The sequence below is a fragment of the Mastigoproctus giganteus genome, chromosome 1 (genome assembly GCF_048544385.1).
Source record: "Mastigoproctus giganteus isolate SK-2022 chromosome 1, ASM4854438v1, whole genome shotgun sequence".
NCBI classification, from domain to species: Eukaryota; Metazoa; Arthropoda; class Arachnida; order Uropygi; family Thelyphonidae; genus Mastigoproctus; species Mastigoproctus giganteus.
This window is the reverse complement of record NC_143575.1, coordinates 35,937,308-35,962,269: the sequence shown is the minus strand read 5'-3', so window position 1 is coordinate 35,962,269 and position 24,962 is coordinate 35,937,308. Positions and strand designations below refer to the sequence as shown.

General features: G+C 34.9%; 1 protein-coding gene across 1 annotated transcript in view; it reads left to right on the top strand.

Moving 5' to 3' along the window:
* The window catches only part of Ptpmeg (protein tyrosine phosphatase Meg), a 526,004-nt gene that overhangs the window by 268,195 nt on the left and 232,847 nt on the right, over positions 1-24,962 (top strand). Inside the window, exon 11 of the mRNA XM_090379497.1 lies at positions 2,439-2,502. Within this exon, the coding sequence (XP_090235623.1) occupies positions 2,439-2,502 (64 nt within the window). The remainder of the gene's footprint in view (positions 1-2,438; positions 2,503-24,962) is intronic.

Genomic DNA, 24,962 nt, shown 5'->3' with positions numbered 1-24,962 from the left:
TTCCTGATTTGATCCTGAAAGTATGACTCGCATGTTAAGAAACACCCTGTATAAAAAAAAAAAATGTTCTTGTTTATACTCCAGCACAATCACCAGGTCAATGGAGTTTACAATAAATCAATCAATACAAATGTTAATCATATTTATCAGTCTCGGGTTTGAATCCCACTCAAAAAATGTGTCCTACTGCACTCACGCTCCTGACCACTCAGGTATGTCAGGTCTAATGAGTGATGGCAAACGTATACTTGAGTATGATATGATGAACAACTCAGCAACTGTGTTTAGTTTAGTGGTGTTAAGTTTTATGCAATTCTACTTGCATGTTGTTAACTTGGCTGTACAGATAATAATAAAATCATGCACAGAAAAGTGAAATTTCTCATGTTACTTTCTACATTCTAATCTTGGATTAATGAAAAAATGGATTACTAGGATTAGGAGAAAGTACTTGCATTGCTACTGAAAAATGCGCAGCTTGTCTCAGTACATAGTAGTAAAAGTTATTCAGTTCAAATTCTATTAATTTTGCATAATGCTTTAAATTGCCAATGCCTATTACTTGTATTCTGTTATAGCTAGGGAATTATATGGATATATATTTTCTGTTACAAACTACTACAGGCTACTGTTACATAGTTTCTATTTCAAATATGATAATGACTTCATTGTCATGTTTTCAATAGTAGCCTGTCATATCAAAAATCCAAAATTCAAAAATTTTGTATATAAGACATAAAGGGAAAGATTGTCCTGTTTATGGGTTTGAGAAAATACAAGCTTATGAGTTTGGGAGAAGTGAAAATAAATGGCCTGAAAAACTGATTTAAAAAAAAATATATATATATTTATAAAATAATAAGAGGAGCTATTATTAACTCCTTGTTATTTTACAAATATTGATATCAAGGTAGAACGTATACTCCCACTCTCCTACCATGTACTATTAGAAAGGACTTAGTTTGCATTGTACTGTACTGTACTGGCAGTCAACAAAACATGTTTCCCAACTAGTGGCATAAACCACAGTGAAAATGGCATTGGTGAACTAAAACCTGTAGTGCATGGAGTAGTGTGGATCTAAAACTTTTTTTTTTAGTTTTTTTGTGGTCAAAATTTTTTAACCATAATAGTTTAATAAAAAACGTTTTTTTTTTTTTTTTAATATATATATATATTATTCTGGTTGATAGTCATGCTGCATTCTGATATGGGGGAGAAATATAAAAACCAGCTTGGGGACTAAATTTTGGGCTGGCTGTGGTACATTTGGTTAGCATGTGTGGCCATAAGTAAGGAGGTTGGGTTTAAGCCCATATGTTACCACAAAAAATACATGGCCCCCTTGTGAACTGTGGCACTGAAAATCTGTTTGGCTGCCCTTTATAAATAATTCACACTTTGTATGCCATATTATATAAACTCCTCTGGCCTCGGCCATAATGAGAATAAATGGAAATTTATTTATTTATCTCTCTATCTAGATTGTATCATATGTTAAAAAAAAGAGCAGCATCATGTCATCTTTTTTAGATATTAAAAATAATAATAATAATCATAATGAAAATAAATAATCTTGCCTTATTCACTGCAAAAATCATTGCAGATGTCTTATAAATTGCACATGATTTTTACTGTAGATATGATATAAAATAAAAGTGACTGTAGATATCAGTTTTTGAAAGTGACCGTGGGTCACTTTCACGAAAACTGGCACCATTTAGAAACCATTTATTATACATAACTTCTTATTTATTTCAAAATTTTTTTTGGTTTCCTGTAACTATTTAAATTCTGGTAATAATGTAGGATTTTGACATTACTGAAATCAGTCAAAGTAGGGAAGTATGAGTTAATAAATCTGTAGTAAACTCATACTTTACATATTAGCCACCATGTAGCTCATTATCCATACATTATGATTTTCATAATGTCACCCTCAAATGGTGCACGTATCATTCAGGCATTTGAAATTTACCAAATTGTGTTAGTAATAATTGTAAACTTATAATCAAACAACTGTAAAATTAGTACTTGAATGCAGATCAGAAACGTGATGAAATGCTGCAATAATAAGACACTAATTCCTCTGTGCACTATTGACATGCTAAGATAGTAAAAACAATTGTATGTTACCACTGCAAACAGCTTATTTTAATTGCTCATTTTTCCAGGAAAAAAAGGCAGCTAAGCTAGCAAATTAAAAATGATGACTGGTTAAGAGAGAGAGAATCCTCTGTATTTTGGTTTGGGAATTTTTTGACAAAAGCATTTATTAATATGATGTTAATTTATTATGGTATTGCTATGTCTCTGAGCAATATATTTAATATTAATATTATACCACATCATATTACCTTAAATTAATTAAAAATACAATTAAAACTATTTAGTAGTTCAGTAATTTTTTTAATAAGTCAGTGATTTTTTCCCCCTAGGGCAAAGATTGTAAAGATTTCTTTTAAACGAAAACAGTTTTTTATACAGTTAAGAAGAGAAGGGGCAAGTATTGACAAGTATTGTATATTAAGCAAGATAAATTTTATTAAAAAGATTTAGACTTTTTTTTTTCATTACTGTTTGCATATTTCTTGTGCTCCTTATACAAATAACATTTGTATTTTGTGGATGTAAGAAGCACCCATCTTCTGTTTTCTGGTTTCAGAAATTGTAAGTGAAACTTAGTGAAAAAATTGTTTACCAAGGATTATATTTTATTATTACCTCTCCAAGCCTGTTTCAAAAACAGAACAAAACTGCTTAGCCCTTTTTTTTTAAAAGAGGAAGGTGATACTGTTCAATTTAAAATTTCTCAAGCCAAAGTTTCAAAAATACCAGGACAGTACTATTAATTTTAATGCCTCTTTGTATATATATATATATAGTGCAGTGTATAAATTCTGTTCTTTTGTCTAACATTTAGTATTAGTATTAGTATTAGTAACGGCCGCAAGGTGCAAGAAAGCCTATGGCTTATGCTGCACCAGCCAAAAAAAAAAAAAAAAAAAAATCCGAACAAAACAATGATAAAAACAAAAAATAAATAAATAAATAAATAACTAAATAATAATAATTAATAAATAAAAATAAAATAAAAATAAAATAAAATAAAAAATAAATAAAAAGGAAATTAAACCTATCATCCTATGCACTTCCCTTACCCGAAAGTACTATCCAGATGACCTTTGAATTTCCCCAAACTGTCGGCCTCTACCACCCATGAAGGCAACTTATTCCAGTAATTTATAACTCGCTGGCTAAAATAGAACTTCCTGCAGTCCAATCTAAACATTTCCCCCCGTAACTTGAATTTATGTCCCCTAGTTGTAGCATCATTTATAATCTTGAAAATTTTGTCCTCATTCATTTTACTGATGCCTCTCAGAGCCTTAAACACCTCAATCAAATCTCCTCTAAGGTGTCTAGTTTCCAAACTCTGCAACCCACATATTCGAAGTCTTTCTTCATAAGGACGCCCTTTTGCCGATCTCACCAGGCGAGTTACCCTTCTTTGCACCCTTTCAAGAAGCTCGATGTCTTTCTTCAGGTGCGGTCTCCATACTTGAACACAGTATTCCAAGTGTGGTCTAACATAAGCCTTATATAATGGGATTATCACGTCCCTATCTCTACTTGCAAAAGTTCGATAGATCATCGATAGGACACCATGGGCCTTCCTTGCAACCTGTTTACAATGATCAGAGAATTTCATGTCTGACCGTATCGTAACACCCAAGTCCCTTTCCTCCAGTACTGGGTTTAGTTGAACTCCACCAAGTGAATAAGTTTTTTTGGGATTACTGTTTCCCAGGTGTAATACCTTACACTTTGTTGTATTAAAGCACAGCTGCCATTTTTCTGACCATTCCTGAAGTCTATCTAGGTCTCTCTGAAGAAGCTCAGCTTGACAGTGATCATTAACTACTCTCCCAATTTTAACATCATCTGCAAATTTAGACATCACGCCCTCTATCCCTTCATCAATGTCGTTTATGAAAATTAAAAACAACAGTGGTCCTAATACTGATCCTTGGTCAAAATTATTGGTCCTTGGTCAAAAATTCAAATCAGTTATTTGTCAAAATTCAAATAACTGATTTGAATTTTGACACTTGTTTTTGCAATAATATGGAAAAATGCATTGTAATGCTGGTCATCACTGAAAACTTCAGATTTTATCCAGTGGTTTTTGTTAATTTTTTTCCATAATATAGCAACACGCATTGACAAAATATTTTCAAAGTGGCCTCCTTTCTGTGTAGTAGTGATTTGTTATTTTTCATCTTGTTTGCTTCCTGAAGAACATATCATTTTAATCTTTTTATTTATTTAATGATAATCAGATCAAAGAACCCTCATCCATACAGTTACTGAAATAAACCATTAGGAAAACATGCTTAACCTATATGGTTTTAACCTTTGGTGCGCTAGGTTTTAAAATTCCAGTTTAAGATTAGACCATTCTTGAAAGGTACCTGTGAGTTGCAGGCCACTATGGTTGATGTATTAAACATTGTAGCAAACCTAACAATATTTGTTATTAAATTGTCTTCTTGTTTTAGATTTGATTAATACACTATCTTACCAAAAGTCACGAGACATCGCTCTGAATGCAGGAAACTATGCATTACTACAAAATATGCAAATATTTTGGCCCATAAAGGTTATCAGTGGTTATCCTATAATTCACTTCAAATGTGTTGGCAGAACAATAAGCAAAAGGAAAGAGAACAAATTTTCAGAGGGAATAGCTGGATGTTATATGTAGAAAAAGTTTGTGCATGTGATTGATGATTGGCAGAGTGTTGAAGAAATAGAATTCTAGAAGTGACATTGATCTCTTGAAATGACCAGATAAGCATTAAATTTTTAATGACAGGAGCTGATGTGCCTGGAGATGGCTGATTATTTCATCTCACCATCAGACCATAGAGAATCTGAGTTTGAAGCTGTGAGCAGCCACTAACAAACTGAGTGTTTCCACAATACATAAAGAGTTGATTAATGCCTTGAATCTTCATAGAAGAGCTGCATCCACACAAGACTTTGATATGAACACCATTGATTGGTATATGATCCAAGACATACTGAACTGGGACTGTGAATTAGTAGAACTTTGTCCTGTAGAGCTGTGATTCACTACTTGCTTTTCCAGTCTGACAGACTTGTTGACAGATGTCAGATGAAGTAATAAGAGTCGTGGTTATATCTACCACAAAAGCCTATGGTAGATATAACTAGTCTGTAATCATATCACAAAGGAGTTTAGGCAATCGAAGGCAGTTTACAAGAAATCTTTGGCAAAGGATACAAAGAAAACAGCAAAAACTTCTTTACTTATGGAAACTCTAGAAGGAAGGGTATAAATCAGATTGGTTGCTTGATATTGATGATTCAACAGTTGATGATCCTGCCTTGTTGCTGACAAACTGAATGAGTATTTTGCATCTACCTTCACACATGAGGAATTCTCTAGGGAACTGGAAGCCAGACATTTACCAAACTCTAACAGGGAGCTAAATGATTTTTTAATAACTGAGAGCAAAAATGGAGGAGAAATCGTTGAAACTAAACATGAGAAAGGCAACTGGGCTGGATTGGATCTATCCAGTTATATTAAAGGAGACAGCAAAGGAAGTAAGGAAAGCCTAATTATGAGAGCATCCTTGGATTCAGGTGAGATCCCCACAGACTGCAGATGTGAAAATGTATCCCCGATGCACAAAGGAGGATCAAAGAGTGACACAAGTAATTTCAGACCTGTTAATTTAACTTCTGTTCCAGGGAAAATAATGGAGCTACTGGTAAAAGAAGTAATGCAGGATCATCTGGACAAGGCTGCAATTATACTTCAAACACAGCATGGGCTTAAGGGGAAATCTTGGTTGAACAATTTGATTGGGTACTATGATGTTGTCACAAAGGAATTCAAAATATGCAAAAAATAATTTTGATATCATATATTTGGATTTCAGGAAAGCTTTTGATACTGTTGTACATAAAAGATTGCTACAAATTTGGAGCAGTGTGACATTAAGGGCAGTTTGCTGCTATGGATAAAGGAATGGTTGAGTGGGAGAAGACGGACAGATAGACAGACAGAGAGAGAGAGAGAGAGAGAGAGAGAGAGAGAGAGAGAGAGAGAGAGAGAGAGAGAGAGAGAGAGAGAGAGATAATCAATGGACACTGCTCTTTGTGGATTAATGTTATTAGTGGAGTTCCTACAGGGTTCGGTGTTGGACCCATTGTTGTTTTCTATATTTATCAATGATATTGATGAAGGTGTATCATGCTTAATCCAAGTTTGCAGATGATACAAAGGTTGACAGGGTTGTTACTGATGGTATGCTACTGCAACAGGATCTAAAAAAATTAGGCAGATGAACTGAGAATTTAACATTGACAAATGAAAAATACTGCATATGGGTAGCATTAACTGCAGAGTAATGTACCAACTGTCTGTTACTACACTCAGGGTAGTCGAGAATGAAAAAGACCTGGGAGTAATTGTGCAGTCAGATATAAAGTTCTCTGAGCATTGCAGACAGGCTGTCAGGACAACTCATGGTGTTTTGACACTGATATACAGGAATTTTGATAGAAGATATAAAGAGATGATAATCTCATTGTAGAAGGCAATGGTCAGGCCACACCTTCAGAACTGCATTCAGGCCTGGACGCTTCATTTTAGGAAGGATGTAGAGGTGCTGGAATGAGTACAGAGAAGGGCAATTAGATTGTTGAGGGCAACAGAAGGATGCTTTTACCAAGAAAGGCTTCGGTTCTGCAAATTGCAGCATCTAGAGACTAGGCACCTGTGAGATGATCTAATTGAGGTGTTTAAGGCTTTGAATGGTTTGAGCAAGCTCAATGCTGATGGGATTCTTCTTGCTCAGACCACACACTTGAGGGGGCATAAATTCAAATTGAGGAAAGATTGTTGCAGAATAGATATGCAAAAATTTGCCTTTAGCCAGCGAGTGGTTGATTACTGGAACAAACTTCCATCTGTCATTGTGGAAGTTAATAGCTTAAATAAATTCACAGAAGAACTAGACAAACTTTTGGAGGAATGGATAGGTGAAATGGGAAGCGTTTTTTTTTTTTTTCTTCCCCTTCCTGATGCTGTATAAGCTTGCTTTCCTGTATCATATGCTGCCACTACTAATGCTAAAGCTAATGTTCAGGTATGGAAGGTGAACTGGAGAATGCTTACTACTTGGGTGTGTTGTCCTAAACATTGAAATTGGGAGGAGGTGGTGTCATTAGCATTAGTAGAGGCGTGTGATGCAAGAAAGCAAGCTTATGAAGCATCAGCCAAAAAAAAAAAAAAAACACTTCCATTTCACCCCTCCATTCGTTCAAAATACCTGTCTAGCTGAACCTTAAATTTATTTAGGCTATCAACTTCCACAACAAGGGATGGAAGTCTGTTCCGCCAACCAACTACCCGCTGGCTAAAGGCAAATTTCCGCACATCTATCCTACATCTGTCTTTCCTCAATCTGAATTTATGCCCTCTCAGGTGATTATTCTGAGCAAGAGAAAGAATCCCATCGGCATTGAGCATGCTCAAACCATTCAAGGCTTTATACACCTCTATCTGATCATCTCGCTGGTGCCTAGTCTCCAGACACTGTAATTTGCAAAACTTAAGCCTTTCTTTGTAAGAGCAACCCTTTGTTCCATTCACTAATCTTGTTGCCCTTCTCTGTACTTGTTCCAACAGCTCTACATCCTTCTTGAAATGAGGCCTCCAGACCTGTATACAGTACTCAAGGTGTGGCCTTTTTTTTTTTTTTTTTTCTTTTTTGGTAGTTGTTGGCACATCGGCTTCTGTGGCCATAGTGCACCTCCCAAGGTTTTTTTTGCAATACTTTGATCCAAGCCCGAGGCGGGATTCGAACCCGCAACCTTTGGGTTGCCAGGCAGGCACTTTACCCACCTGGCTAGCCCGGTCGGCCAGGTGTGGCCTGACCATTGCCTTATACAAGGGAATAATCACCTCCTTATCCCTGCTAGAAAAATTCCTATATATCATTGACAATACACCATGAGCTACTCTTGCAGCTCGTCTGCACTGCTCAGAGAACTTCATATCTGCCTGCACCACCACCCCCAGGTCCCTTTCATTCTCTACCACTGTCAGTGTAGTACCACAGAGTTGATACGTTGCTCTGGGGTTGCTGTTTCCCATATGTAGTACTTTACATTTGTCAATGTTAAACTTCATTTGCCACCTCTCAACCCATCTGCTCAACCTTTCCAGATCCTGTTGCATCAGCATAGCATCAGTAGTGTCCTTAACAACCCTGCCCACCTTTATATCGTCTGCAAACTTGGACATTAAGCCTGATATACCATCATCAATATCATTTATAAATACAGAAAACAATAATGGACCAAACACTGAACCCTGAGGGACTCCACTAATAACATTAGTCCACGATGAGCAGTATCCATTGATTACCACTCTCTGTCTTCTCCCCCTCAACCATCCCTTTATCCATAGCAGCAATTTGCCTCCAGTGCCACACTGCTCCAATTTGTCATGGTATGGGGCTGTTTCCCTTTTCTGTGGACTTTATCCATGCACTGAAATAGTTGCAGTGTATTGATGCAAGCAATATGCATGACTCTATGCACTACAGCCAGTGTATGGAATGAGCTGTGTGTACTGCATCCTACATTGATGTTTTGGACAATTTTGTGTACCGTATGTTGTGGAAGTTTTGTGGGTTTTATACTTTACAGCACAACATGCTCCTTGTCACAAAGCAAAGATTGTGAAGACATGGTTTGAAGAGAATAATATTGAAACATTGCAATTGCTGGCACAGAACTCCAGCCTTAACCAAATTTAAAATCTTTGGGATGAACTGGTAAACAGAATTAGGGCAGAGCTAAAATTTCTGTCATTAGTGGAGCTTGTAAGTGCTTTAGAGGAGAGTAGTACAGTTCTACCAAAATCAGCAGAAAATCTTTCACAATGCATGCAGTGAAGCACTCATTATGGCACTCAGTGATGTGTTTTTTTTTTTTTTAAATACATTTTGTTCGTTACTGCAAGTGTCCAGTAACTTTTGGTAGGACAGTGTATAATTATTATATCATATTGCACTGGTTTAAAAACCAGTTATACATTTTCAAGCTAATTTTGACTGCTGGGTTAGGATTTAGAGTCAAATTTTTCCTTGAAAGCATTTCAGTTTAAGTTTTCTTTGACAACAGCACATTCACAGCTGTTTTAAAGTGACTTCTTCCATCTTGTAAAAATTCACTCATTTACTTGCATTTCTTAAAACACAGTAAAGCGTTATTCCAGATATATGCGAAAAGTTGTTAGGCTATGTATTCTGTTTTAAATAAATTTAATGGAAAAATTTAAGTAAAGATAAGGCTGGTCTAGCCTAGTCAATTCAGTCTCACTAGAACAAGTTGAAAATAATTTCAGATGCTTAAACTTAAAATCTCGTGAATTTTTTAATGATTATAATAAAACATTCATAGAAGAACTGATATATATATATATATATATATATATATATATTATGAAGGTACAGAAAATGTGGTGAAATATTTGTTTAATGGCATTAATATTTTACCAAAAAGAAAGTACCATTAAGCAACAAAACCATCAGTATGTTGTTCTTTTTAAAAAGTTACTTTTAGAAACTTTTTTTTTTTTTGATGAATAAGTGCTGTGATGTCATCAATTTTTTTCTCTTTTATATTATTTTCTACGTATTATGTCATAAGTAAGAAGGACTGTAGGATCTGGAATTTCTGAGAACAAGTAAAACACCTGCAGATCCCAACCACTAATGGTGAATACTGTTTAAATCATATTCTTCATTAATCTGGATATTATTTTAAAAGAATTACCTCCAAACAGTAACACTCAGTATTATTTATAATATAGTGATTTGTAATCAATGTTTGTTGTCATTAAGTTTGATGCTATTAGTCCTCAGGGTACTCAAAAATTATACAAAGAGTACTATCCTATAGTTGGCCATGTTCTGGCCTTTCTCTCTAGTCTTTTGATTCAGAGGCTTTTTCCATATAAAGGCTTAGGATCATTGCTTCAAAAATTCAACTAAACAGGTGTCCATCCAGTAAGGTGTACTTTCAAGAATTCTTTTCACTGTAGCACTAACTCTCTTCCTCATTGAGATGCTGAATTTCCTCTTGTATGCTGATGATATAAAGATCTGCATTGTTGTCAAGGGGAAATCAATCTGAAGAAAATCTCCAATAAACCACCCACAATCTCAATAGTGACATCACCTGGCTGATTCACTACTTTCAGATGCTATCAATATCAATCAACTCTCAAAAGTCTGTGTTAAAGTGTGTTCTCTGAAAAAGAATGTCTTTATTACAGCTTATGCTTCTCAAAATCAATACCTATTGTGATCCACCACAAATTTAGCATAATTCTTGACTGTGAACTTCAATTTCAACAACATTGCCACTAAACTCTTATATTCAGTCACTAAACCTACTTATATTCAGATACGTAGATGATCTATGTGTGTTTAATTGTCCACATTTTGTTCAGGATTACTGTAAATTTTATCCAGAAGAACTTGTATTAGAAAAAACTAATAGTTCTGATACTATAGCAAATTATCTGGATCTTAATATAGAAATATTCCATAATAATATAGACGTAAACGTATATAATAAAAGAGACGCATTTAATTTCAATGTAGTCGGCCTTACAAACTGGAGATCTAATATATCAAAACCAGTGCATGCTAATATCATTTTATCCCAATGTCTGAGGATTGCTTATATTTGCAATAATAATAAAAACTGTTCAGCAAACATAATAGCATTGTACAACAAGTTGATTAATAATAATTTCCCCATCGCTTACCTGAAATACCACTTCAGGAAAGCGATAAGCATAATTAATTTCAAAAATTTGTTTTCTGAACCCATTGGTTCAATATAATTGTCATATTTAGTGCCATGTATATATGTACATAGGATACACTTTGCTTTCTTGGTGTCTTATGGCATAGAAAACTTGTACCCACCGGCTTGAAAATTACAGTGTATCATTTTTTTTACATAGTTAAATTAATTTAAGTTTACTTAAGTTCACGCTGAGGTAGCATGCAAATTCAGCTCAGGTCCTACTATAGGAACGGGTTTGCGATCCCGGGCATACCCGAGCTACAACTTATATCTTGTATTGTCTTTAAGCTGTCCTACACTCTTTATTTTTATTTCTCCGAAATTATGAGGGCAATCCGAGGACGTAGGAGAAATTATTTCTTATCTATACCACTATTTTTCGCCTTTATGGAGTTCAGGTTCTGTTATTCCTACTCCTTTAGTTTTTCTTCTTATTATCGGCATGTTTCTCTTTGCGTTAACTTAAATTTGATTGGTTAATTAATTAATTATTTATTTTTATTTATTTTTACCATATCTATCACATAGGGGGCACCACATATTATTTTGATCTTGACGACTATTATCGTTACTATATTATGTCCTGGATACGGTAGATATGTAGTATGTATTATATATTTAATCTTATTGTAATCATTAAATTATGTTCTTTGTCGGGTCAACGATGATTAATATATGCTTACATTTATAATTTACTTATATTTTCTTACTTTTGATTCTAAAATTTCTAAAATTTTCCTAACCATTTTTAATTACTATATTTAGTTTAGATTTAAATTACTTAGCATATATTGATCATTACAGAAACAGAACTTCTTGTCGTTTTTTGCCTTCACTCTGGGTGGTTGGCCCCAGTTGAAGTCATCTGGATTGTGGGTAAAAAGCGATAGTAATTTTTTTTTTTTAAATTCTTAGCATTTTCCTAAATTCCTGAATGGTATTATTTGATTGATTTGCCTTTTCTATTATTTTCTATTATTATCCTCAATATTTTATTTTATACACATTATGGTTGTAATGCATAATTGCTTTGCAACTGCATTGACCCATAAATATTAGTTACAGTTGTTATAATTATTAACTTTCTTTTTTATTACTAATATAAATAACATATATATATATACAGTCGATTCCGTTTATTTGGGACACATCGGGACTAGTGCATTTTGGCCCGATTAAGCGGCTGCCTCAATTATCCGAAGTTTCACGTAAATAGTTAAAAATACAACGTACCCCCACCTTTACAATTAGTTCACTGTACAATCAAACACGTTACGACGAATTCACCATAATGTACCGTTCACTATACAATGTGTAGTAAGCACCGATCATTGTGATCACGTTTGTGAATTGAATTTTAATTATATTAAACAGTGATTCTAATTAGCGAAAATAGGAGGAATATTATCCACAGGCTATAAAAGTAAAGATATATTAAGCACAAATTTACCCTTTTATTACCTTACCAATTAAAAAATTAAATGATATGTGAAATTCGGAATAATTAATACGTACTGTAATATGTACACACTAACTAGTTGACATTTTTGTTCACTGACATTTGTGGGTGGGGGTTAAAATTTAAAACAGTAAAAAGATAAGCAATCAATAACAAAAAACACGGCACACACAAATTGCAAGTAACACAATATGTGCAAGTGAGAACGGAGTAACAAATTACAAAGCTTTAAAAATAGGAATGAAGAGAAGATCTGAAAATTAATTTTTTTATATGATTGAAGATTCCATGGAAGTGTAAGCACATTTTACCATAATAACCCACAGAATTCCAGCTGTCAGTATTATCGCAAATTCAATAAGATCGAGTTTACTATCCGTTTATGATAGATTGCACTAACAGAAAAGCCCAATAAACAGGTGACTGCTAATTGTTTTATGGTTGTGACTTCCAGAAATCTGACCGAACTACGTGGTATGGTCGGAGACAATTGTAGGGTAATCTCCAGTGCTGCGGTCTCCTGCCCCGATTAAACGGCATTTTGTCCCAATTAAGTGAAGTAAACCCTGGCTATTTTCTCAATTGGATTCTGTTTTTTAAGATTTGTCCCAAATAAAAGACTGCCCCGATTAACTGGTGGCCCAAATAACCGGAATCCACCGTGTATATGTATATATATATACATATATATATGTGTGTGTATATATATATATATATATATAAAAAAGTACCATGTTTCTATTTTTTAACTATATAGCCTAATATTAGTGTGCGACCATGGCCTAAAAAGGGAACCAAATATCTACCATAACTAGTGAAGTCATACTTAATCTGAAATTAACATAATAACACATCAAGAGTATCAATGTGCCGTTACTGCATAAAGCTTACATTGAAAGGCGCGTAAACTTGGCGCTAGCACCTCTCAATATATGCTATCAGTAACAACACGAGCCATCTGTTTCTGCGAGTTACATGCCAGTCACACCTTATTAATATATACCAAATATAATATATAAAATAGCCGAAAAGTCAATTTTGAATTATTTAAATTTAATTTTTAAGCTTAATTAAGATACGATTTAAGACAAGTTAAAGTTACAGATAGCATAATATGCTAAACTTGCCGAATATGACTTACACAATAAAAATTTTACGAAAGGCTGCCTGGCAAAATATAACTGCTAACCCTACAGATAGTTTTATTCTTACCATATTTACATGAGCATTTCTGTTTCTGTAGCTAAATGGGCAGGAAAAAGCAAAGGGCATAAGCCAAAGAAATAGGCGAAAGGAGCAGGCAAAAGTAATAGTGGTAGTGCTCAATTTCCCTCGAATTACTTTAATAGATTTCGAGGCGGAAGAAATTAGAGTTAGATAGCAAATAGATAAAAGAATAGATAAAGACAGCAAACTACTTTGGAATTTTACCAGGGGTATAAATCCCCGTCCCTTAGTAGGATTCCTGGTAATTCGTTGTGTGAAGAATTTTCTGCTATTACAACTTGCAGAAACAGATGGCTCATGTTGTTACTGATAGCATATATTGAGAGGCACTAGCCTCGTCCCGTGCCTTTCAATGTAAGCTTTATGCAGTAACGGCATCATGATACTCTTGATTTGGTATTATGTTAATTTTAGATTAAGTATGACTTTGCTAGTTATGGTGGATTTTGGTTCCCTTTTTAGGCCATGGTTGTGCACTAATATTTGGCTATATAGTTAAAAAAAAAAAAAAAAAAAAAAAAAAAGAAATATAGAAACAGTACTTATATTCGCAGGCGTATGTAATGTTTAATCTATCCTGATGGCATTAATTCGTCCTGACATTTTTACTTTCAGTTCTTTTCAATAGTTTTTACATGTAATTCGAGTATTGCAATTTATTTCTACTATATATATAGTATATATATGGTTGACCAACATTTCGCAGATCCCCTGGTTGATGGACCCTCAGTTTGGAAACGCTGATCCAGCACAGTGGTTCCCAATTTTTTTGCCCACAACCTAAAATTTGAAGTCGCATTTCACTACTTATTACGTAACAGATTGCCATAGATTTACACCTTAATATCAAAAATAACGATTGGAAAAATAAGTAGACTAAAACACTCAATTTTTTCAAATTTAAATTAATAAAGTTTACTTTTAAATTGACTACATAAAAAAAAAACAAAATGCAACTGTTGAATAAAAAAAAAAAAAATATATATATATATATATACAGTCGAACTTCCCTATAATGAATTCGATAAATCCGGCGAAAAAATTCATTATAGAGAAATTTCATTATACAGAGAATCTTTTTTATTAGAAATTGTTATCTAGTTAGAAAATGAAAACGAATCTACATTTATTTTTAATGTATTTTATTTCAAAAACATACTTATTTAAATTACGTTTACACAATTTTTGCCAGTAAATATCACAAATTAAAAAAATCTGCAATTTTCGTTTGCACAGTACACTTAAAAAATTGTCTGATTCTCAAAGAAAACCTCACATTTATTCAGAGCATTAAAAACATTATCAGGAACATTTTCACCAAACTGTAGACCCGTACGAACCGTTTTAAAAGCGTTAATCATTTCTTCGTGAGTTGGCTTTTCTACGGGTTGTTCTGATGCGTCTCTTCAGCGTCATCGTTAATTTCTTCGTGATCATGGTCGCGTCTAACACTGTTCAGCAGTATTTCATCTTCATTTGGATATTCTGCTGTGATCTACATAAACATAACTATCCATTGTTATTTCATTTTTGATGTTTCCAGACGATTCTAATAATGTACAAAAGTTTTTCAGTTGTGAAAGGGGCAGTTCATCTTGTTTGACTTCTGTATTCAATGCAAATCCCACTTTCGAAAAACAATTTTGATTTTTGCCAGTTCAGAGATGCAATCTCTAAGGTTAATTGTAACCTCCACATTTCTATTTTCTGATAACGCATTGACAATCTTCATTATTATTCTCTTTCGATAATGAAATTTAAAATTTTTAATAATGTCTTGGTCCATTGGCTGGAGTTTTGACGTTACGTTTGGTGGTAAAAACAACTTCGCACTTTTAAGTTTGGCAGGATGTGCCAGTCAGTTGTCAGTTACCAACACGATTTTCCTTTTTTCTTTTGTTATACGCTTGTTTAGTTTTAATATCCATTCTTCAAAAATATCACTTGTCATCCATGCTTTTTTATTAAAGGTGTAGTTAACTTACCAAGAGAGGCTTAAGTTCTGCAAATTGCAGTGGCTGGAGACTAGGCACCTGCATGGTGATCTGATTGAGGTATATAAGGCCTTGAATGGGTTGAGCACGCTGAATTCTGATGGGATCCTTCCACTTGTTCAGATTACGAACCTAAGGGGGCATAAATTCAAATTAAGAAAAGACAGATGTAGAATAGATGTGCAGAAATTTGCCTTTAGCCAGCGGGTGGTTAATTGCTGGAACAAACTTCCATCTGTCGTTGTGGAAGTTGTTAGGTTGAATAAATTTAAGGAGGAACTGGACAGGCATTTGGAGGCAATGGTGTGATTTTTTTTTTTTTTTTTTTTTGGCTGATGCTGCATAAGCTCATACACTTGCTTTCTTGCATCACATGCCACTACTACTACTACTACTACTTCCAAAGATTTTGTGCCTCTAAAACATCTTGGGTTTTTGATATTCCGACGACTAAAAGTCTTAATATTTCACTTCCTGTCATATTTGCCCCAACTAGCACAGTGATTCTTTCTTTGCTTTGTTTTCCGCCAAAACATTTATCATCCTTAAAAGCAAGTGTTCTATTCGGTAAACATTTAAAGAATAAACTCATTTCGTCAGCATTAGAAACATCCTTACACTCATATTCTTCCAAAATCTTCTTTAAGGTATTGTTCCTCCAACATCCTTACGCTTACATTAACACTTTCTCCACAAATAACCTTTTCCACAATTCTGTGGCCCTTCATAAATTTATCTAGCCACCCAGTGCTCACATTAAATTCTGTATGTCCAAGGGACTGTGCAAATTTCAGAGCTTGTTGTTTAATTATTAGGCCCGATATTGGGATATTCTTTTCACGTATCATTTGCACCCATTTTAGAACAGCTTTATCAACATCTCCGTATATACACAACTTAATTCGCTTCTTGTCTGCTCCTCCTTCAATTGCATTTAAAATTGATTCTCGATTTTTTTTAAATCGTAGATAAACTGCTTGCAGATATGCCATATTTCTCCGCAACATCATTTTTCTTAAAACCTTGGCCAATATCATAACAATCTTTGCTTTATCATTAATACTTAAACACTTTCTCTTCGACATTGTTTTCGCAATTGTAAAAATTACCAGACTGCAGCTCTTGCCGATACAAACACCGCAAACTTTGCTGCACTGGCCATATAGTGAATTTTTAGTACTGTACTACCTACTCAATGACGTTCACTTGCCAATTCAACAGTATCACTCACTTTGAAGAAATATACGACTTTGTGAATTTCTTTCATTCTGCTTTCATTCATATATACACGAAAGAAAATTTATGATTAACGTATGCTGTATGTAACTTTTCAGAAAAAAAAACAAAAAAAACAAGAGCATATAGCCTATGTGATTGATGATGAACGAAAAAAAAAAAAATCATGAAAACTATCTACTTGGGGTCCAGTTAGATGAGAACGGACATATCATATAACGATTGACATGAAGGTCACGTGGTACAGTTGAGGTGAGAAGCAAAAGTCACTCAGTAGGCGTTACTAAAAACCGACTATGGTAGCATTCTATGTCTTGCCGCCGCAGCATGCTAAAGGTTTACCGCAGCGAATTTCGCTTTCCCCTGAGCCAACATCAATTTACAAATCTACCCTATTTATTGTAAAGTTTACGAGCACTTTTAAGAAAACCTATTTGGTTTAATAACTGTAACAAAAATGAAACAAAGACCCTCCTACGGGCATCAATGGCCACAAGTGTTCACTAAAAGGATGATTATTTAATTCCAGATGCTAATGCGAAATTTCGGAGGGAAGGAGGCAGTATATTTGAGCGGCTGTTTAGCAGTAAATGCTTGAAAATCTTCAAAAATGCTTTTACTAATTTTTTTTTAAAAATTCGTTATAGAGAGACTAACACTTCGTTATATGGGGTTAATTTTACATGTAATTTCGTTTCAAGGTGCAATGTTTTGCGAAAAAATTCGTAATATAGAGAAATTCGTTAAATAGAAGTTCGTAATAGAAAAGTTCCACTGTATTTATTAAAAAAAAAAAAAAATATATATATATATATATAGACAGACACATATACACACACACACACACATGCACAAATACAAGAAAATACAAATTATGTGCTTCCCTCCTCACATACATAATTATCTGGTGACCTTTGAATTTATTCAAACTGTCAGCCTCAACTACCTGCAAAGGCAACTTGTTCTAACAATCAGCTTGCTGGCTAAAAGAAAATTTCCTGCAATCTAGTCCAAACCTCTTTCCCTGTAATTTGAATTTATGGACCCTAATTCTGGAATTCTCTATAACAGTGAAAATTCTGCCTTCATTCATTTTATTAACCCTTTTCAGAGCCGTATAAACTTCAATCAGGTCATCTCTGAGGTGCCTGGCTGCATATAATCTGTAGCCCATATAATTGGGGTCTTTCCTTGTATGGTTGCCCTTTTGCCAATCTTACCATGCATGTTACCCTTCTTCGGACTCTTTCAAGAAGCTCAATGTCTTTTTTCAGATGAGGTCTCCATGCTTGATCAATATTCCAAATGTGGTCTTACAATTGCCTTATACGGTGGGATTATGACCTCCGTATATCTCTACAGGATAATGTTCAACAAATCATTGATAGGACACCATGAGCTTTCCTGGTTGCCTGTTTATACTGCTCAGTAAACTTCTTATCTGCCTGTATCATAACTTCCAGATTCCTTTCTTCCTCTATTGTTTAATTTTTTAAGTTCGAAGAGTGAAGTGGGAAAGAAGTTTTTTAGGTTCTGAGGTGAAGTGGAAAATTACCAACTGGTCAGCCTAACTTCAGTAGTAGGGAAAATCACGGAGGCAGTGATCAAGGATGAAATTCAGGATAATTTAGATAGAAATGGAATTTTGAAGGAATCTTAGCATGGTTTTGTAAAGGAAAAATTATGTTTAACAAATCTGGTTAGTTATTTTGACAGGGTCACTCATGAGCTGGATTTACAGAATAATTTCGACATTGTTTATTTGGATTTTAGCAAAGCATTTGACTCAGTCCCACATGACTGGTTACTTTATAAGCTGGAACAGGTTGGAATCACAAGGAAAATCCTTAGATGGATAGCAGGATGACTTCAGGACGGGTGACAGAGGGTTGTGATAAATAGTTATTCCTCAGACTGGGTTTATGTGAGAAGTGGAGTTACCCAAGGATCAGTATTAGGACCACTGTTGTTTTTGATTTTCATAAGTGACATCGATGAAGGGATAGAGGGTGTGATGTCTAAATTTTCCGATGATGTAAAGATTGGTAGAGTAGTTAATGATCACTGCAGAGCTTCTTCAGAGTGACCTAGATAGACTTAAGGGATGGTCAGAAAAATGGCAGCTATGCTTTAATCCAGCAAAGTGTAAGGTATTACACCTAGGGAACAGTAACCCCAGAATAACTTACACACTAGGTGGAGTTGATCTAAAGCCAGTAGTGGAGGAATGGGACTTGGGTGTTATGATACTGTCACACATGAAGTTCTCCAAGCATTGTAGACAGGTTGCAAGGAAGGCCCATGGTGTCCTATCGATGATTCATTGAACATTTGCTAGTAGAGATAAGTTGTTATTTGGTTTTTAGGAGCATTAGCAACTAAGGCCATATTGCCCGGGAATATGCGGTGGTCATTCCCTGACCTTTACGCATCCTCCGTAGAGACAAGTACCTCATAATCCCATTATATAAAGCTGTTATTAGATCACACTTGGAAAACTTGGGACTGCAAATAAAGAAAGACATTGAGCTTCTTGAAAGGGTTCAAAGATGGGTGGTGGTAGTAGTAGTAGTAGTAGTAAATCGGTCTGAGATTGGCAAAAGGGCATACGTGTGAGGAAAGGCTTCAAATATGTGGGTTGCAAAGCTTGGAAACTAAGCACCCTAGAGGAGACTTGATTGAGGTGTTTAAGGCTCTGAGAGGCATAAGTAAAATGAATGAGGACGAAATTTTCACAGTTAATATGATTCCAGAACTAGGGGGCATAAATTCAAGTTATGAGGGAGAGATGTTTAGTCTGTTAGCCTGGTTTGCAGGAAGTTTTATTTTAGCCAACGAGTTATAAATTACCTGAATAAGTTACCTACATGATGGGTGGTAGAGGCTGACAGTTTGGGGAAAGTCAGAGGTCAGCTGGATAGTTACCTGCAGGAAGAGGGAAACGCATAGACTGTCTATTTCCTTTTCTTTTATTAGTTATTATTGTTATTTTTTTTATTTCTTATTATTATTTTATTTTATTTTATTTATTTTTTTGCTTCTGCAGCATAAGCCATAGGCTTCCTTACACCATGTAGCCATTGCTAGTATTAATACTAATTCAACCCCACCAAGTGTATAATTTATTTTGGGGTTGCTATATATTTTATTATATTTGTGGTAACTATGTTGTGGCAAAACAAAGGCAGGATATATGTGAGCCGACCGGGCTAGCCGGGTGGGTCAAGTGCCTACCTAGCAACCCAAAGGTCACGGGTTTGAATCCCGCCTCGGGCTTGGATCAAAGTACTGCAAAAACCTTGGGAGGTGTATTATGGCCACAGAAGCCAATGCACCAACAACTTCTACCAAAAAAAAAAAAAAAAGGATATATGTGAAAATGTACATGCCACACATTTTGGAATTAAATTAGGTTACCAAGTTGAGCTCCACATAAAGTTTGCCATCCATATGTTGAGAGCTTGTGGAAATGTGGTAAACAGAAAGCTGTGATATTTGCCATTTCTACATTGTGGAGGGAACCTTGGGATCATGTTAATGACTGTTACTTTTGTTCTCTATATGTAGCAGGTTATAACATGAGAGCATCATGTACCCCAATAATATTACCTTAGCTGTAAGGTCAGTGCTCCATTGACCTGAACTACCTGTACCATCTCCACCAGTTGTCCTTGAACTTATGCCATCGTGTCCCAAATCTGACACATGTGATCTGTAGGAGGATATAAACTGTTGTGGTCAACTCTGACCACAGCTATTAATGTAAAGTGAACCTGACAACCTTGCAAGAGATTTAAATCTACTCAAAGGGTCTGTAGAGCTTTTAGGGTTAAGACTGAAATCCGAGCATCTGCTGACCCCAGGAACAGCCTCTTCTTGGTATAGACATTGTGCAAAAGGATCAGTTCCCCATTTTTCTTGAAGCAGGCTCAATGATATATTACAACATTCTTGCAATTATGAACTTTTTTGGAATTTTCTACCAACCAACAGAGTGGAGGCTATTTATTGACTCATTGATGCAAAACCTCAGTGGAGTTCTCCTTTATAATGGAAACGAGTATGCATTCATCTCTGTAGCACATTCAGCACACTTAAAAGAAAACTATGAAAATATTAACTTTTTTTTTTTTGGAAAGAATTCACTACAACGATCATAGTTAGCTAGTGTGTGGATATTTTAAAGTTATTGGTCTGCTACTCAAACAACAGAAATGTGTTACTTTCTGTGTGAGAGTGATAGTCAAGTAAGAAGTGAAAATTGGGAAAGGAAAGTGTGGCCACCAAGACAAATTCCGACACAGAATTCATTGAACATTAAAGACAAGTTACTAGTCATTCAAAAAAAGTTAAAAGTATGTACCTCCTCTCCATATAAAGCTAGGTTTAATAAAACAGTTCATCCAAACCCTGAATAAAGAAGGAAATTGTTTTAGGTATGTTTGCACTAAATTCCCATCTCACATATGAAAAAAATAAAAGTAAGAATTTTTATTGAACTTCAAATCTGCAAGCTGCTACTAGACTCTGTGCTTGAATAATCCACAAACAAAAATGAAAGAGAAGCGTGGACTGGCATTTAAAAATGTAGCGCACAAATTTTTGGAAAACAATAAACATGCAGGTTATGAACAATCGTGAATGACATGCTGGAGAAGTTCAGAAAATTAGGTTGCAATATAAATGTTAAGGTATACTTATTTCACTCTCATTTCAACTATATCCTGGGAAATGTAAGTAGTTTAAGTGAAGAGCAGAGAGAAAGATTCCATCAGGATATACAATAAATGGAAAAAGGTACAAGGAAGAGGGAATGTCAGTATGATGGGGCCAACTACCAATAAACACTAAAGGAGGAACAGCCACCAAAACTAGCTGCTTGAGAAAGTCAAAACAGCACTAGTTTAACCTAGTCTAGTTTATAAGAAATCTGCTTTACTTGCATTTATGCTTGACAGAGGATGTATCTGTTTTTTTTTTTCTTCCCCTTTTCTCTTTGATATATTTGTTTTTACATATTTTATTTGTTAGTATTTTTTATAATATATATTTGTTAGTATTTTTATATAAAAATGACCTATCTGTAAAAGTCTAAAATAAATCAAAAGCACTTTCACCATCTGTTTTTTTTTTTTTTTTTTTAATATAGTTTTACAAAATTCTGACATCATAGAGCAAATTTCAAGTACCTTCTTAAATTTCCAATAAAAATGTTCAAATTTCTCATCAGCAGTAAACCATCAGAACTTTTCTTAAAATACAGACTGATAGCTGCAATTTTCACAGACATAGCTGCCAACTCTAGATTTACAAAATAGACTGTCTTTTTTTCTTGATTTTACCCTTCTTCATCTCACCATCATAATGTAGTTGGTGACAAACAGTTTCTCCATCTTTTCCTTTTCACAGAAAAAAAATAAAACTACATTAAAATTATTTTCTTTCTTTTTTAAATTTTGAATTTCTGCTTATTTTTTTAATGAATTGGCTATCAGGTGTACTATGAGTAGTCTGCATTGCAAAATAGAAATTCACAATAATATTGAATTATTGTGAATTTCTCTGTAATGTGTGATATTTGATCAGACATGCGGTACAAAGCTAGCAATGCCTCTCAGTAAGATGCCAAAGAAATAAGATGCAAAATTTCAGAAGACACATATAGAAGGTCTTTCATGTATTGTAAAATCTGAATAAGACAACATGTTTGACTTATGTACCATATTTAGATGTGATATTTCAATTTAAAGCAGTGGGAAACATAATTTAATTAGACATTTGCAAACAGATAAGCATTAATGAGCATGCAGTGCATAGAAATAAATGTAAAAACAGATGTTCCATTTCATGGTGATGATGCTCTTGGTACAGTATAACCATAGTCGTTTTTGCACCAGTGAAATCAATCAATCAATCAATCATGGCGATGATGATGATGTCATATATGCTGAATGTTTGTTTCATATTTTGTCATAGAACATAATCTTCCTGAGTTGTGCTGACATGCAGGTGTGTTCAGAAATATTTTATGATAGTAAAATATATTTCTGAACAACAGAAATATATGATTAGTAGCTATGCTATAGCAAAAGATACATTTCTGGAATAATAAAAACAGCTGCATTGTTAATGAATTGCACAGATAGAAAAAGAAGAGGTAGTGATGGCTCTGAAAAATGGATTATTTTATTTTTGATTGCTACAGAAATGCACTTTGCATGCACAGTGGATTTTTTTGCATGAATTTCTAAAAAAATCTACCTATATTCTGTTGTGGTGACTTTTTGTAATTAAAAATAATATATACCACTAAGTCAAAAGCACTTATTGCCAGCTGGAATTCCTTCAAAAAATTGTCTGGCACTTAGTATCGATAATGCTCCTGTTATGGTAAGCCTAAAACTTGGAGTAACAAGGGTATTAAAGACAAGATTGAGCACTTGGTGGTAATGAAGTGTCTTTCTCAAGTATCTTTCTTGAGTAGTCAAAATCAGCTGATGTCTAATGAAATATCCAAACAGAAATACACAGAAAAATGTTAGGTAAGCTAATGTTTAAAAGTGTACTCTACTGGTAAACAAGCCCATTACTGTATTTATTATAAAATATATCTATTTTTTCAGTGAAATTTAATTTCTAGCACATTGTGTATACTTTAAAAAAACCTCCTGCTTTTTCTGAAAAATCTTCTGTTTTCATCCTGCATAAAAATGCTGAAATCCAGCTTTTTGAAAGTAAAAAGTTGGATGCTATGCTTATAGCCAAAAAATGAAATGTATTGGGTCCAGCAGCTAATGAAAGAATTTATGCTGTAAGACTTAACAGTTTAGAAAATGATTGTAGTAATCTCTGTTATGCACACTAACAATGATGCCATTAGGCTTGGCGCCTCCATAGCCAGGTGGGAAGGAGCAGCAGTGCGTAGCACACGCTTCTTGATTAGACCGGGGTTCGAGCCCGTCACCACCAAATACGGAGGATGCGGAAATGTCAGGGAATGACCAACGCATATTCCCGGAGCAATATGGCCTTAGTTGCTAATGCTCCTAAAAACCAAATAACAAACAAACAAACCATTAGGCTTAACTGTACATACTACATCAAATAACCACAAACTTCCATAATATAACTGATTTTAAGAGAGTGAGAGAGAGTCTTTTATTGCACCATGTTCAGTTGTAACAATTACAAGATTGAATAGTATTGCAATGTCCTTTTATGGACATTGCAATAGAACATTAAACAATTAAATAAAATAACATCAAATGACATAAGACGTTAAATGAAATAAGATGATACAATGATATACATGACATTATGTTACATAAAATATTAAAATGACATGTTTGTGGGAGAGAACAGCATGAACAGAGGAAGTTGATGCACATATCCCTGGCTCCCTCCCTCCCTCCCCAGTATGCTCAATAATTAACCAGGGTATTAAAGTGGTGATTGCAGGGCCTGCTGGCTTGGATGCGATGAAATGAAGGCTTTTCGTTTTGCAGACTGTCTGGACCTTCATTGACTATTCCTTACTGGAGGCAACCTGGGATGAATTTGCATGTGACTAGTGGTTGTGACAATGCTTTCAGTCTACGCTGAGTGATTGGAGGCCATGGGATGTGTGGGGACTAGAATCCTGTTTCTGTAGTGCCGGTTAACAGCAAATTTCTTTAGGTCAGCATAGATGTCCTGGATTTGTCCAAGCATCTGGCAGGATAGGAAGTGATTTGATAAGTGGAGGTGTGAGTGAAGAGGGCAAATTGTTAGAATGGCTGTGAGCTGAGCTGGTGGAATTCTCCAGCCAAGAGATCCCAGAATGAAGGAAATGTGGTGAGATCGGTCAGCATCTTTACCTAGATTACCAGTTTTCTTTCTTCAGAGAGAGAGAGAGAGAGAGAGAGAGAGAGAGAGAGAGAGAGAGAGAGAGAGAGAGAGAGGCAGCCTGGGAATTCCCAGAGCCAGGGCTATTTCAGTCATATGGGCTTGGGGTGGCATCCTGCGTTTGTAGGTTACCCACTTGAGGAGCTAGTATTTCGCTCTCCAGATAGGTTTGCGTTCATGGGTGCTGCTGATGCCCAGATTTCTGCTACATAAAGTAGCAGGAGGTATATATG